This window comes from Nannospalax galili, unplaced genomic scaffold (assembly GCF_000622305.1).
Source record: "Nannospalax galili isolate Female #2095 unplaced genomic scaffold, S.galili_v1.0 scaffold103, whole genome shotgun sequence".
In the NCBI taxonomy this organism is placed as follows: Eukaryota; Metazoa; Chordata; class Mammalia; order Rodentia; family Spalacidae; genus Nannospalax; species Nannospalax galili.
Window position 1 is genome coordinate 634,477 of NW_008352136.1, and position 16,800 is coordinate 651,276.

At 50.3% G+C, this 16,800-nt stretch overlaps 1 protein-coding gene across 1 annotated transcript in view; it reads right to left on the reverse strand.

The window, feature by feature from the left end:
• Positions 1-9,708: 9,708 nt before the first annotated feature.
• Positions 9,709-16,800, reverse strand: part of Tmem119 (transmembrane protein 119) — an 8,257-nt gene continuing 1,165 nt past the window's right edge. Inside the window, exon 2 of the mRNA XM_008848949.3 lies at positions 9,709-11,783. Within this exon, the coding sequence (XP_008847171.1) occupies positions 10,956-11,783 (828 nt within the window). The 3' untranslated portion in view covers positions 9,709-10,955. The remainder of the gene's footprint in view (positions 11,784-16,800) is intronic.

Consider the following 16,800-nt stretch of genomic DNA (forward strand, 5'->3'; position numbering starts at 1 on the left):
CCACCCCCCCACCACGCCCACCACCACCATTTCCTCCTCCACCATCACCTCCTCCACCATCATCACCTCCTCCACCACCATTACCTCCACCACCATCACCTCCTCCACCACCATTACCTCCACCACCATTACCTCCACCACCATCACCTCCTCCACCATCATCACCTCCCCTACTATTGTCTTCACTCCTACTGTGGAAAAGTTCTTCTAGCATCTAAGAGATCAAGCATCCACCCAGGAGAGAGTTGGGAAGCTTGTTTATTTCCACATGCATGAGTCCCAGAATTAGCAACAAAGATGTCAAGATTTTCTGGGCCTGGAGCAGTGCACAAGAGGTCATATAGGTCTTTTTATGCCATTTAATGGTTGCCACTGGGACCCTATGGCTATTTACTTTGATGTGCCATGTAAGAAAATTCCTTTCTGAGTTCACCCAGTCATCATATATACTTACAAAGTAGACATCCCAGGCATGTGTCAGGACATCTGCCACCTTTTGATCTATAACCATGCCAGGCTAATTAGTCTACAAGTCAGTCAACAGTCATTACAGTCTTTTACTGTCTACAAAAACAGATATCACAGGCAGATGTTTAGATATCTGTCACATTTTGATATCTAATCTATTTTTTCTTTCTTTTTTTTGGGGGGGGGGTCTCCCTGTAGCTCAAGCTGGCCTAGAATTCACTATGGAGATCAGACTGGCCTTGAATTCACAGAGATCTGCCTGCCTCTGCCTTCAGAGTGCTGGGATTAAAGGCATGTGCCATCATATCCGGCCTTGATCTACATTTTTCTTAGATTAATCTTATTAGCTCTTAACTAACCTTAATGGGACAAGCTATCTTATTAATATTAATGGACAAGGTGAACCCTTCATTTGCTTTTTTAAAATATTTAATTTTTTAAATTTTATGTATATGAGTGTATTGCCTGTGTGTGTAAGTGCACCCATATCATGTGCAAATGCCCGAGGAGGTCAGAAGGGGGTGTCAGATCCCCTGAAACTGGAGTTACAGATGATTTAGCTGCCATGTTGTTTTCTTGGAATTGAACCCAGTCCCTCTGCAAGAGCAGCCAGTGCTCTTAACTGCTGAGCTGTCTCTCCAGCCCCTGAACTCTTCATTTTCTTAGTTTCACGTCCTTATTAATGAGAGCTTCAAGATATTACAGAGCAACAAAATACCTCAGGATAGTGAAAACATCACAGGGCTGTATTTCAAGCTATCTACCTAGTAAGCAAAACAAGAGGAAACTTCAAATGGCTTAAGTTCACAAGGACATTGGAGAAGAATAGTTAGTTATAGAATATGACTTCATATTACTGCCACCACCGTTACCTACTCAACCATCATCACTCCTCCTCCATCATCACCTCCTCTTCCACCATCAACTCCTCCTCCACCATCACCCCCTGCACAATCACATCCTCCACCATCAACTTCTCCACTACCACCATCTCCTCCACAATCACATCCTCATCCACCATGACCTCCACTGCCTCTTCCATCATCATCTCCTCCACCATCATCTCTTCTACCATGATGTCCTTTACCAACATCACCTCTATCACCATCATCTTTACCACTGGGACCACCATGATCACCTCTACCACTGTCACTTACTGCACCGTCACCTGCACCACCATCATCATCTATAGCACTGCCCCTTGTACCTCCACCACCACCTGTAGCGCTGCCCCCCACACCTCCACCACCACCTGTAGTGCTGCCCCCCACACCTCCACCACCACCTGTAGCGCTGCCCCCCCATACCTCCACCACCACCACCACCTGTGTAGCACTGCCCCCGTACCTCCACCACCACCACTCCCATCACCTCCCCCACTACCACTTCTGCCATCTCCCAACCTAACCAGTATTCAGTATTGAATTTGACATTCTGTTGATTTATTTTTATTTTATGTGTATGCATGTTTTTCCTGCATATACGTACACCCAAGCATTGCATGCAGAAGTGAGAAGCGGTTTGGAACTGTAGTTAAAGATGGTTGTTAACCACCATGTGCTGGGAACTGAACCCAAGTCCTCTAGAAGAGCAGCTACTGAGCCACCTCTCCAGCCCCCAGAATCACAAAGTTAAGGAAGTGAGGAGCCTAGACAGGAAGGGATACCATGAAGATTCCATCTTCTACCTAGGGATGGTTCTAGAATGAGCACGGGAGAGTCGGGTGACCTGAACTGAAGACCTGCCTTGGCCATTGTCTTTCTGAGCATTGTCTTTGGGTTCCCTCTCCCATCTGCAGTTTGAACAGAGGGACTAACTCAATTCTTTGCCCTACAGGGAAGGAGAGGAGACCAGCCGACCTTGGGTGGCCCATCCCCTTAAGGACAGTGCTACTTCCCTTCAACTTCCGTGCAGTGACTCTTACAAGTTCTTTGCACAAGGGCTGCTGTGGCAAAGCTAAAGATCACTGGATATGCAGCCAGAGATAGGTAATAGAACAGAGGAACTCCAGAGGGCCAGGCCTGATGGCCCCAGCATCCAGAGAGCTACGACAGGGCAAAACCAGATATGCTTCTCACTAGTTCAACTGGCAAAGAGGCTGAAAAGGTACAGCATGGGTGGAGACATGTGGAAAATGAAGTCCTGCTGGATGGGGATGGAATCTGGGACTGCTGGGCCAATGTCCATCGCCAGATCTCTGGAGAGCCCCAGGGTGGTGGGCTGGACTCTAGACCCCTGGTCTCTCTGCATCTGCCCACGTGTGCTGTATCAGAAACAGGAGACAGGAGCCTGGGGTCCAACAGACACACTCTGTCACCCAATGTCCACCTAGAGTCTGCCAACTCAGCTTGTTCCATAGGAGAAAGATGAACAGGAGCCCACATGTGCTCATGGATGGTGCTAGGCTGTCACATGCTGTACCATATGGGTACTTCGTAGGCTTAGGGGCCTGTGGGCAGCAGGCACTGCGTGGGGGCAGACAGAAAGGCTGCCCAGATGCCCGCCGTAGTCAGACCCTTGTTGTGACTCCTCCCACCTGTAAGCCACAGGAGCACCAGACAGCACTGGAGTGGCGTCCACTGAGCTGGGCCCTGAGGAAGCTCTGACACACTAGTCTTGGGTCCCTTCTCCCAAAGCACTTACCCATTCATTCATTCACTCATTCGCTTGCTCACAACACTACAGTCAGCGTGGGACAGTGGTTTGTGCACTCACTGTAGAGTTCAACCACCCCGGAGGTTCAGAGCTTGACTCAGACACTTTCTGGCTGTCTGACTTTGAGTAGGTCACTTCACCTCTCTGAACTTCTGTGTCTTCCTCAGAAGATGTATGACCTCAAGGCCTCTCTCAGCTTTATGAGGAACCAATGTAGAGAGAATGTTTCTTTCAGAACTGGTGGCTCACACACACTAGCTATCCCAGCACTTGGGGGACTAAGGCAGAAAGATCTAGAGTTTGAGGCTGCCCTGGGCTACATTGTGAGACCCTTTCTCAAAACAAAAAACAAAAATAGTGCTCGGTGCCATTCTGAGCACACAGTGGTGCCCCAGAAGGAATGGAAGGACAGTGGGATTTAAACTCTGAAGAAAGACAGAGCTGTGGATTGGGGTTGGGGCATGGAGGCCTTCACAGCACAACTTGGCCAGGAGTAGATGCAGAAGATGTCCAATGCCCCCCTCCCTGGACTTCTCACTCACAGACCTGGCCTTGAAGGCCACATTTCTCCACATTTATTAAGCACCTGCTGAGTACCCAGCTCTGACTAGCAGGGCTGGGAGGAAGAGTCACCTCTTTATGCCTGCAGCATCCTCTTCAGAGCTTCTCACTAGCAGAAGCAGCAAGGGTAAGCAGAAGAGGCACAAAGAGACTCCTGAGGGTTTCTACTCTGAACCCCCAATCAGTAGGACCTGTGAGTTCATAGATGCTGACATCCAGAGGCTCCAAGAGGGACAGGAGCTGCTCACAGCCACTCGGATAGGGTGTGGGATTGAAGGCTAGGATTTAGCGCATGTCCCTGGCCAGACACCTCATGCCTTCCCCCAACTGTGCCTGGAAGTCATCCCCATCCAGACTCCAGCTGATATGTTTATAGAGGTAGGAACACAATCCAGGTTCCTGGGTAATTAAATCTGGATCCTCCACTCCCCACCCCCATAAACAACCTGGGCCCTGTCCCAGAGGGGCGAGGCCTCCCCTAACCCATGCTGACAGCCACATCTCCAGCTGCTGACCTAGACAACATTCAAGCCCTGGTCACAGTCATGGCATCTCCTGGGTAGTGGAGGAACAGCTGAGATATGACCTTTGACTTCACCGGACAAAACCCCACACCCAGGGATGCATGTGTGGTCACAGCACTAGTCTCTCTTCTGGGCCATTCCCTCATCCCCCCACGCCCAGGAACCCAGCATTTCCCTGATGACAGCCTGCTTTGGCCTCCCAGCCCTCATGAGCCCCTCTGTACTGACCGCTTAACTCTAGAAGTCACTGAGCTCCACCTCAGAGAAGCGTGTCCTCTTATAGAGCGGAGGCTCAGAGGCAGGCCCTCCCTGCTTGTCCCTTCAGTCTCCCCCCACTTCTCAGTTGACCCTGTGACAACAGCTCACATTCACTCAGCATACACAGAGCCCAGTCTAGATACTTCAGTGAACAGACTCAGCTCCTATCCACACCACCACTATGCTCCTGATTCACAGACAAATCTACTCAGGCCCAGAGGGATTAAGTGACTGACCCAAAGTCACACAGTTGGAGATAGGAGAATTGGGATTCCAGCCCTGCCTGCTCTTGACCACTGTGCTACATCCTCCTGCCCCTCTGTAAAGTATGTTCACGTTCATGAGCCCCTTGGCTCTCTGGGGATAGAGGAGGCCAGCCAACACTTGAGGCCTAGAGTCCTCCTACCTCCCCTCTTTCTACTGTCTAATTTTCAAGCCCTATGCAGCGTGGTTCACTCCTTGGCCCCCTCCAGTTCTCTCAGTTGAACACGACTCCTAAGGAAGAACCCCAGGGTCCCCCCAGAGCACCCCAGGAATCCCTCCAGGGTCCCTGCAATGGCGGACATCACTGGTGCCTCTGGCACCAATGTTCCTGGAAAGGCCAGTTTACAAGCTGGGCTATTTTTCACTCTGCAGCTGCCGCCATAAACCCTGGCCCTCCCAGGGAAGGAGAGCAGCTGTAAGGGATCCCCAGGGCCTGGAGCCCACGCCAAGTCCCCCCTCCAACCCTGCTGTTTCTGAGCAGTCAGAGAAATCTTGAAATTAAAACCCCCTGAAATACAGGCAAATCCCTGTCCCACTCCAGAGCAGCCCATCCTGTCCCCAAAGCAAACCAAGAGCCAGGGACATGGCGGTGGGCAGAGGAATACAGCGTAGGTTTGCCCCCGGGGACGTGGCAGTGGACAGAGGAATGCAGCCCAAGCCTGCCCTGGGGACCAGAGGTCTGCCCAGTTTCATGCTGCCCAGCTTCCATTTGTGCCTCATATGGCCAAGTATAAAATAAAGGACAGCTCTAGATCAGGGTTTTCTACCTAATGTACCCCGCTGCAGAGGTATCCCATGTGATTCTTGTCCTTGGTTTGCTATGATAAAAGCAACTTTAGGAAGAGTTTATTCTGGCTGACAGTGTGAAAGGATTCAGGCCATCATGGTGGGGACATGGTGGCAGGAGCTGAGGCAGTTGATCACTTCGCATCCACAATCATGAAGGGGGGGAAATGGATGCTGGTGTTTGACTCACTTTCCTCCCCACCCCTCTTCAGTCTGGGTTACCAGGCCATGGAATGAAGGGTACTGCCTATATTTTGGGTGGATCTTCTTCCCTCTGCTTTTAAACCTCTCTGGAAACTCCCCCACAGATGGACTCACAGCTGCGTCTCTCAGGAGATTCTAAATCCAGTCAGTTGACCACTTCATCCCAATTCTGAAGCTCACTAAGCTAGTGGTTCCCTAAAGTCATGTGCTCCACATTCCCATTATTCCAGGTTCAAGGCTCTGTACTGGCCGCGTGACCTTGGACAGGTTACTTGATCTCTCTGAATCTCTAATTTTCCTTTTTCTTTCCAGATCCTAGTAACAGTCTTTGCTACACACACAATATATTTATATCAAATTACTCTCTGAATCAGAAGATAATCCTGTAAAGAAAAATTTAAGGAAATTATGTTGATACTGCCTTGAACCTCCATGTACATACATCATTAAAGTGGGATTTCCTAATATTCGATATGTGGTAACTATATAGATGTTACTCTTTTTACTGATTAACTTCTTTGACAACTTCATACATGTATATAGTATGCTTTGATCATATTCAACCAATTCCCTTCTTGTCCCCCTTCTCTCCTGATGAACCCCTTCTTTTTCTCAACTAGCCCCCTTATATTTTTATGTCTCTCTGTGTGTATGTCTCAGTTAGGGTTGTTTGTGTGAGCATTGTGGATACATTCTTTTGAAATTTAATTTTGTTTATTATTATTAGTTGGGGGGCACATGTGCCACAGTGTGAGTGTGGCGATCAGAGGACAATTTTCAGGAGTTGGTTCTCCCCTTCCACTGTGAGTTCCAGAAGAAAAAAAAAAATCAGGCTTGCTCAGCAAGATTAGGCTCACTCAGCCATCTCACTGGCCCAAGGTGTAGCCTGGGCTGGCTACACCTGCTTCTTCCTCTTCAGCATATCCTACCAGCATGTACCACCCCATCTGGCCAGTCTTTTTGGATTCTTTTACATTTATTTATTTTGTGTGTGCATACACACAAATGAAGGACATAGGACAACCTTCTGGGAGTCAGCTCTCTCCTTCTACCATGTAGGTCCTAGGGATTGAAACCAGGCCATTGGGCTTGGTCACAAGCTCCCTTACCCTCTTACTGACCTCAGGAGTCTTTTCAGCAGCACTAGTAAGATGCTCTTTCACATCCTATTTAAAGGCTAACCATCAGTTATGAGTCTTCATCTTCCCTCCTATAACATAGAAAGATAAACTGACCAGCCCATCAAGAAGACTGTGAGGAAGAAATAACACGTTAGGAATAGCAGTTTATTTTTGATAGTCTCAAACTGGAAACAAGCCAAACACCCATCAGCAGGCAATCAAATAAGCAAATCATGGTACATCTATGCAATGGACAAATACTCAGCAAGGAAAAGGAGTAAATACCAATGCATTCCATGCCAAGAAAAACACCAAAATGTGTGGAATGCAAGAAGCCAGACCCAAAAGTGTAGACACTATTTGATTCCATTCACTTAGTTTGTTATCAGTTTTTCTTTAGACAGGATCTCACCATGTAGCCCCAGTTGGCCTACTGGCCATACCAGGCTGGCCTCAATCTCACAGTGATTCCCCTGTCTCTGCCTCCCAAGTGCTGGGATTAAAAGTCTGTGCCATAACACCCATCTTATGATTCCATTTATATAAAAATCCAGGAGAGACTGGAGAGATGGCTCAACAATTAAGAGCACTTGCTGCTCTTACAGAGGACCCAGGTTCAATTCCCAGTACCCACATGCTGCTAACAATCGCCTATAATCTCAGTTCCAGGGGATTCAACACCCTCTTCTAGCCTTGTGGGCATCGGGCATGCATGTGGTACACATTCATGCCTGCAGGTAAAACGTTCAAACACATAAAATGAAAATAAATCTTTTTTTTAGAAAAAGGGAATCATAGTGACAGAAAACAGAATAACATTTGCCTAAGGCTTGGGGAGGCTTTGGGGGAGGTGAGGCTCTGGATGAAGGGGGAAGGAAGAAGAAAAGAGAGGAGGGATTTCTGAGGGGTCCAAAGTAATGTTTGGAAAGCCAGGCACAGGACTGCACACCTGTCATCCCACACTCTGTTCTGGCTCTGGTGGTCCCAACCCACACCCCCAATTGTGACCTTCCTCTACAGCTCCTTGATGGTATGTCCATAAAACACCCATTCCGGTTAGCCTCCCTGCAATGGAGTCCTCCTGCCCCTCCCCATCCTCCCCTCTCTCCATCTCTCCATCCATCCAGTCACCCACCTACCAGTCATTCATCACTCCTTCAACTCCCTTCGTCCTTCTATTTACCCACATACTCGCCCATCCCTTCATGCCTCCCTTCCTCCATAAATCCATTCCTCACTTCCTCCATCTATCCACCTACCCTTCCATTCACCCATTCATCCCTCCTTCCCTCTCTCCCTCCAACTATCTATGCATTCATCCATCCATCTGTTCATCCATTCATTCATCTATCCATCTGTCCATCCATCTTCCTCCAACCATCCATCCATCCATCCATCCATCCATTTCTGTCTGTCCATCCATTCATCCATCTCTCCTTCCAGCCAACCATCTATCCATCCATCTGTCCATCCATCCACTCATCCATCCTTCAGAGAAGCAGAGCCCATCAGAGAACACACATAATGGTGTCAGCTGAGCTAGAACCCCATGTGACATGGGCAACTGACGGCACCTCTCTGGGCCCCAGTGTTCTTCTCTGGTCATGGGAGTACTAACAGTACTCACTTCAAGGTTTGAGAGTCTTGATGAATGAAAGAAGTCATATGCTTAGAGCAGGCCTGGCACAGTCAGGGGCAGATTCATTGTGGGCCACTGTCATCCCAAGCCCAGGGAATGCGGAAAGAGGGTTGGGTGGGGAAGGAGCAGGAGTCGGGGAAGGTCTAGGCCAGGAACAAAAGGCTGAGGCAGTTAGTACTGTGTGGCTGTACAGGAAGATGGAAGGGAATCATAAGCATAAGGAACAGCAACTGGGAAAGCTCAGAGACACAGGAGAGTCTAGTTCCTGTCCTGTGCTCAGACCCCTCCTTAATCCCTCTCCCTGAAGACTCAGAGGATGCATGTTGTGATTAAGGCCATGTATCTCACATCCTCTGGAGGTATCTGCTGGCATTAGTGGGGGAGGGGTTGCTGCTGGCCAGAGAGCCACTCTCTGGTGTCTTCTGGTTTTAGTGTGCCTTGAGTAAGCTTAGGCACTTCCCAGCTACATCCAGGGCATGAAAACTCTCAGAGCTAATGATGAGAGAGCCTGACACCCAGAGAAGCTCACCACCTTGGCCAGAGCCTCACAGCACACTGGAATGGGAGCTATTGCTGAATTCATAGGCAACTCTCCTGATGTTCTTGGTAGGAGCTGGGCTGGACTGGGCAGGTCCTTCCTCACTGTGAGACACAGAGGCCATTGTGTTATGAAACCCAAGTACTGGCCCCTCTGCTGGATGTGGGAGGCTTAGGGTTGCAAGAGACTGCCTTCCCACCACCACCCAGCTCCAAACCCCAGCTGCATCTGGATTCCAGCTGGGCCCAGTCAAAGGGGGTGAAAGTCACAGAGGAACTCACTACCAAAGGCAAGGAGAGGTTAGAGGTGAGGGGTCAAAGACCAGGCCTCTAGGGGCCAATAGGCCAGCCAAGGGTAGGTGTGGGTGTCACTGCTCCCAAGGCTTATTCTAGGGTTCACTTACCCACAGAGACTAGATAAGCAGGACCCCCACCACAGCACTGTCCCCCAGGACAAAGAAAGGATGACCATATCATGGCCACATCAATAGCAAAGTCAGGCAGGGAAGTTTGACTCATCACTTCAGGGACATGGGCTCCAACACCTATGGGCCCCATGTTTCTCTCCTTGCAACATCCATCCCTCTGCTTTAGGACCTGGCTGATGCGCTATCTCAGTCATGGCCCCTAGTCCATGGACACAACACCCTCACCACAGCCTCATCCCCTCCCCTAGATAATGCAGTGTGACTCAAGCCAGATCAAGGTTTATTATGTTGCTGTGCTATATCTCCATAGCTGGACAGCTGTGCATCATCAGGGGAGCCCAAGATGGAGGAGTGCAGAAGAAAACCTCCCCAAGATGTCCCTTAACATCACAGAGGCCCCCACCAACTAGGACGGGGGAGTAGTGTGGGCACAGGCTACCAGACCACTGCATGAGCGGAACACAAGGCCAGGCCCACTCTCCAGGCTGGGCGTCAGACTAGAACAACACTCACTGCAAATGAGCCTTAGCTTCCAGGATGCTTCAGGGGCTGACGGGAAGGGCTATGTTGAGGCCCCAAAACCCAGCATCAGTAGTGGGATGAGACATGCACCTCCAAGTCATGGTTGCTTGACCCCCCTTGAGAAGACCAGATTCTGTACATCCCATACCCCAACTCTGGACCAATCAGAAACCATGACACCTTAGGAAAAATAAGTATTTTCTGGAGTAAAAATTTGAGATTTGACTTTGTAACTATTAATTAAAAATAAGAAAGCTTGGGAAAGGCTTAGCAAACTCAGTCTAATAGGAGCCCTTAATGTGGCCATGTGGGCTGGGAAGCTGATCATGGGGCTGAGCGGGAGGCAGCCATGTTTTAGTTCACAAGACTATGAAATCTTCCATGGCGTGCCTAGGGGAACTCTGTGATATAGATGTGAGCTCCTTCCAGAAGCTTCCAAATTAATCAAGTCCACTGGGCAGGGCAACAGTAACATATTCCAGCAATGGGGAGATGCAAAGGGGACCCATTAGGTATAGGCTGTGCCTTGCTTTCCCAGCCCAGGCACCAAGGCTCCTGGGTACCATGCAAGTCCTAACCCTTCAGTCTCTTCCAAATTCAGCAGCTCTGCCTGTCTTCACAGCCCAGATGGAAGCGGGGGCATCTGCTGCCTTCCAAGGGGCCTCTGACCTGTTTCCCTCCTGGTATGACTCCTCATGGGAACTCTTTCATGGCAGTTCCAATTGGGGTTGTCCTTCCCCTCCCACAGGAGGAGTCATGATTTGGGGTAACGCCTGCAGAGCAGCAGAGGTATTAAACACTGCTGGAATTTGGGGAGGTTATTCCTGGGGTGTATCAGAGGCCAGCAGCTTGTCCCACTGAGGGACAGGATTGGCACCAGAGGTGGTCAAGGAGGGGTGGCAGGAAGTGGTCAGGAGTTAAGGCCTTTCTTGCTCAAGGAGATGACCTTCAAGGACCCAACAGTCAAGGCCAGCAGCTCTAGGGCCTGTTAGATGCTAGGGGAGTCGCTGCTGCACATACAGGGTCCTTCAGGGGTACCTGCTGGCTCCTGGGCTTTCTGGGCTAAGGAGAAAGATCCTTCTGGCCCTCCTTGGACCTCACTGGCTGTTGCAGTCCCCTCAGACTCTTCTGAGCAGGACACCTTTGGCACCCCATGTGTTGGGGCTTCTGGGACCTCTTCCTGGATGTTGGTCACCTGGTCCTCTGACCCGCCCTCCACTGGCCTTGCTCCATCCCCACTGCCTGGCATGGCTCTGGCTGGAGATCTGAGGTTCTGGGTGGCAGCCAGAATGTCAGCCTGGAGCTGCTGTGAGGAGTCCAGGGCCTCCTCCGGCCGGCTGTCAGGTGCCCTATCAGGGACCTCGCTGAAGATGCGGGGACCCCCAGCCCGGTCACTCTGGTCCACATATTTCTTCTTGGGAAAGGAGGATGGGTAATAGGCTGTGGCCTTGTGCTTCTGGCGGGTGATGAGTGCTGCACAGACGATGAACATGAGCAGGAAGGCCAGCGAACCCACCACCGCAATCAGCATCACGTACTGGCGGAAGAAATCCATGATCCCATCCAGGAGGTTGGTGGGGGGAGCAGGGCCCTCTAAGGTTGTGGGATGGGGTCTCCCTGATGTAGGGCTAAAGACTGGAGTCCAGGGTGATGGCAGACTCGGGGAGGAGGCTGAGGAACCCTCGGCATCCCCACTGCCCCCCCCATCCTCCAAGATGTTGGCACTGAGGGACATGGAATAAGCCACTGTGGGCACTGGCCTCAGGAGCAGCAGTAGAGACAGAAGGATGGCAGAGGTCATGTTGGCCCCCACAACCTGCAGGGAAGAGGGAAAAGGAAAGTCAGAGTGGGTTGCCAGGGTCTCAGACTCACAAGTAGCTCACCAGCCCCAGAAGGCAGCAGAACATATTCCAGCAAGTCACTTAGCTTCCAGGGTCTGGAACCTCACTATGCAGCAACCCCGTTCATTATACACGGAATGCCACCTGCCCCACTTCCCTCTCAAGTCCCCAGGAACAGAGTTTGGATCTTATTCATTATTCATGTCCTCAGTGGTTTGCACCCTGAGTATACATTAAGGGCTTAATAGATGCTTCTGCAAAGATGTGGCAGAATTCACAGTACTAACCTTATACTTTGATGGCTTACAGTGCACCTGCTGCTATTACAATTTTTTTTTTTTTGGAAGGGGAGGGAAATATGTTTGGAGGCCAGAGAATAACTTCAGGTGTTTTCCTCTTCAGGTACCTACCACTTTGTTTTGTTTTGTTTTTTGTTTATTGTTTGTTGACTTGCTTGCTTGTTTGTTTTAGACAGAGTCTTCTTGTAGCCCGGGCTCGCTTGGAACTTGCTATGTAGACCACGTTGGCCTCAATCTCATAGAGATCTGTCTGCTTCTGCCTCCCAAGTGCTGAAATTAAAGGCATGTGCCACCATGCCCAACCTTGTCAGCCACTTTGTGTTTTGAGACAGAGCCTCTTGCTGGTACCTGGGGCCCCTGGATTAAGCTAGGCTGGTTGGCCAGCAGATTCAAGGACCCACATGTCTCTGGCTTCCCACCGTAGGAATTATAGGGGTGCAACCACCATGCAGCTTTTTACATGGGTGCCAGGGATCGAACTCAGGCCTTCACATTTGTGTGGCACCTGAACCATCTCCCCAGCCCAATTGAAAGTGAAGTTTCTCAGGGGGTCCTGCGAGCTCTGCAGCAGGGGAAGTGCTATAAATATCTCCATTTCCAGGTAGAGAAACTGAGGCTCGGGGGGCTCAAGTGACTTGCACAAGAAGAGCTGGAGTTTAGATGGGAACACGAGGGTAGCAATGATGGAGGACTCAGGGAGGCACAGAGTAGGTGATGAGGCTGAGTGACACCTTTGCCCAGGGAATGTCTGAGGCTGCACTGTCCCTCCCCCCACCCACCCCCAGGCCTTGTCCCTGCAACAAAGCAACAGTCTCCAGCCACTGGATGGTGACTTTTCTAACCCATCCTCCTTTTTTTTTTCCAGAAAGTTCTAGGTTTTGAAGCTGCCAGGCCTGCAAGCCTTACAAGAGACTTGGATGCCAGGTCTGAGCTGAGGACTTAACTCCTTCCTACCCCCCAACCCATGAAGGCCTGAACCTCACTATGGTGCTCCAAACATGCCCAGGAGGGTCCAGGAGGAGCCACAGTGCCTGGAGAGACAAAGCTAGAGCTGCGGCTCCACCCCTGAGGCCACTAGATGGGAACCAGATGCGCCCCTCCCCCTCTCCCTACCCTGCTGGAAGTCTGCTCAAGGCATGAACCCCCAAGACTCCATCTGGCCTAGACAGCCAGGTTGATTAATAAATTCCTCATGGCCCAAGTTTAATGGAGGAGCCCCTCTTTCTAAAACACTAACTCTCCTAGCCAGTGGGAATCAGAGTCTGGGGTTCAAACAAACCCTAAGAACCTTCGCTGTGTACCCAGATAACCCAGAGGACGGCCCAGGTCCCTGAGGCTGACTAGGGCTAGAAGCTCTAAGATAGAGAAGCTTTAGAGTACTCTGTCTCAGGATCTCCCTTGGAGGACTGACATGGGGAGAAAGAGGCAGGCCCAGAGCAAGCAAGAGGCGGATGCCAGGGTATACCGCAAGGTCCTGAGCTGGACCAGGAAGCAGTTTCCCAGCACCTTGGCTACAGATGACAGGGTCTTGGAAGGTGAGGTAGGGGCAAGGCTGGTCATTTAGTGGCTGTCCCCAGTGGCCCAAAGCCTCCCAGCCACATCCACAGGGAACCGATTCCAGAACACCCTCATGCCCACCATGGGTGTCAAGATCAAGGAGGGCACTCAAGGCTCTACATGGTGCTGTTTGTGTGGAACCTTTGCACAGCCTCTCTGTCCTTTAAGTTGCCGCTGGGTGACTTACGTTACCTGGTACAGTGCAAACGCTGTGGAAATTGTTATTACACTGTGTGGTTTGTTACTGGGTTCTTACGGTTTAATTTTTTAACTACTTTCTATCTTGAGTTGGTTGAATCTGCAGTCACCAGCTTACTGTATTGATATAAATTTGGTCAAACTGGTTTAGATGGCAATAAACAGAAACTCATTTCAGAATATAAAAAAGGCTAAATGACTATTGCATTGGAAATAAACTTATGTCATGTTGTCATGTTCTGGTGAAAAAAAAAAAAAAAAGGCTAAATGAGCCATCAAGATGGCTTAGCCGTAAAGGTGCTTGCCACCAAGCCTGATGACCTGAGTTCAATCCCTGCGACCCACATGGTGGAAGGAGAGAACCGACTCCCACACCATGTCCTTTGACCTCCAACATTTGAACCACGGCATGCACATGCATTCTTCCCAAACACACATAAATATATGAGTGTAATAAAAAATATTAAAGAGGCTAAGTTGGTGGCTGGAGAGATGACTCAGTGGTTAATAGCATGTGTTGCTCTTTCAACTGATCCCAAGTTAAATTCCCAGCACCCGTGTCAGGTGGCTCACAACCACCCGTAACTCTAATTCCAGAGGATCTGACACCTCTTCCTTCTGTGGGCACCTCTACAATATGCACAACCCACCCCCATAAATCATAATTAAAAATAAAAAATAAATCTTTAAAAAAATAAAAAAGAGGCACCAGGGGAGGTGGAGCACGCCTTTAATCCCAGCACTTGGGCGGCAGAAGCAGGATCTCTGTGAGTTTGAGGCCAGCTTGGTCTATATAGTGAGTTCTAGACTAGCCAGGGCTACATAGTGAGACCCTGTCTCAAAAAAAATAATAATAATAATAAAGCTCGGTGCTCATAGATGCTAGGCAAGCGCTTAGTTGCTGAACCCCAGGCTCATTTACTGTGAGCTGATGGCTCTAGGTGTCCACGGAGGGAGACTCATCTCAGCCCTCTTCCTGGGTTCAGGTCTACAGTCTTTCCCAATAACACATACATGATCCATGACAAAGCTGGATTTGAATCCTTTGTCAGTCAAGCCTGGGAATCTTTACATGCTGTGTGTTTATGTCCCATGCACATGTATGTGCATGCATGTGGAGGCCAGAAGACGACCTTAGGTATCATTCCTCAGGACAGTTTCTCACTGGGATCTGCAACTCACCAAATAGGCTAGAATGAGCCTTCAGGCTCCTCCAATCTCCACCTCCCCAGGGCTGGAATTTCAGGCATGTATCCTGGCCCTTTACATGGTTGCTGGGGGACTGAACTCAGGTCCTCATTTTTGTGACAAGCATTTTACAGACCAGGCCATCTCCCAGCACCCTGCCCCTCTTTTTCAGTGGTGTGGGGATTGAATCTATGGACTTACTCATGCTAGACAAGTGCTCTACGGCTGAGCTATACCCCTAGCCCTAGGTCAGCACTTGGGAGAGAGGTAGGGGGATTGTGAATTCAAGACCATACTGGATTAAAGAGAAAGGCCCTGTCTAGAAAATACAGCAGTGGCAAGTGGAATTTCAAGCTCCACTGTGACCACAGATGCCTGAGCACCATAGAGCTGAGCCCAGATACGGCAACTGGAAAGCCATTGGGTCAGGTCCATCTGCTTGGCTCCATCATGGCCAGACCGGCCAGCTGTCTCCTCAGGCCATCACTTTCCCCATCTGTAAAAAGGTGGCAGTAGTGTGACCACAGGTCAAGATATGGAGAACTGTGAAGACTACATTCGAGAACATTCTAGAAAGACTGGTACAGGGTGGCTGCTCTGTCAGGAAAGGTGGAATTCAGGAACAGAGTGCTCTAGATCAGCCAGCAGTTTCCCTTCCTCTACAGATCTGTGATTATCCTCACACGATGTATGTGCTTGCTCTGATCCCCAAAACCCCCAGCAAGAGTGATTTTCTACCTTCTCTCCAGGCATGCAGAACATACGTGCAGACAGCAATGCACCAACAGAAAAGTACCAGCTTCCCTGTGGTACCCTGGCGTCAGCCAAGGGGATAAGAAGGGAGGCAGCAAAAAACATCCCTGCTTCTAGAGCCCACCCCAGCTCAGAGGCCTCATGCCCCTCACCCCCTCCTAGCTCCCAGGCAGCAAAGTGTAGGGACTCAGCCCTACATGGAGCTAGCTGAGTCTCCTAGAAGATGGCTGTGTGATCCTGGGTCATTCCCCTGCCCTCCCTGGGCCTCACTTTCCCTTCTGTGGAATGGAAGAACTGGCCCAAAAGCTCAGAAATGATCAGTTCTGCCTGCCAGGTGGACCTTGTGCAGAAGAGGACGGACCCAGGAGGCCAATCAGGCCCTGCTCCTCACAGGAAGCCACAAGGGCCACCCTAACAACTCTACTTCCACTCTCAAAAAATCTGTCAGAGATTAGAAATGGCCTGTCCCATGTGGCCCAGCAGTGCCCTGAGTGGAGAGGCAATTCAGAACAGTCCCAAGTATCCTGAGGTTGGGCATGTCACCTCCCTGAGCAATAGCGTCCACATCTGTGTAATGGGGACAAGTCCCAGCAGTGCCTGGTACATAGTAGGTGTCAGCAACTGGACACACCAGATCACCCAGTACTGCCCTGGGGGAGCCTCTCTTTTAGGGGCTACAGGCTTGTGGTCATGAATATGCAGATGATGCAAATCCAACCTTAAGAGCAGGTACCCCAAGACCTGAGTCTGCTGAGCCAGAGCTGCTATCCTACCCCTACCCACAGGCTGGTGGCCAGAGGCGGAGGGGTGGCCCATAGAAACCTGGCTTCAATTAGAGGCCTTGGGGGAAGGAGCCCAGGAACTGAAGCATTGTATCCCCAGCCTGCTTGCCTGGGGCTGCCAAGGGACCACCCCCAAGAGGATCCCTGGAGGGAGCCTGAGGGCTCAGAACAACACACACACACACACACACACACACACACACACACACACACAC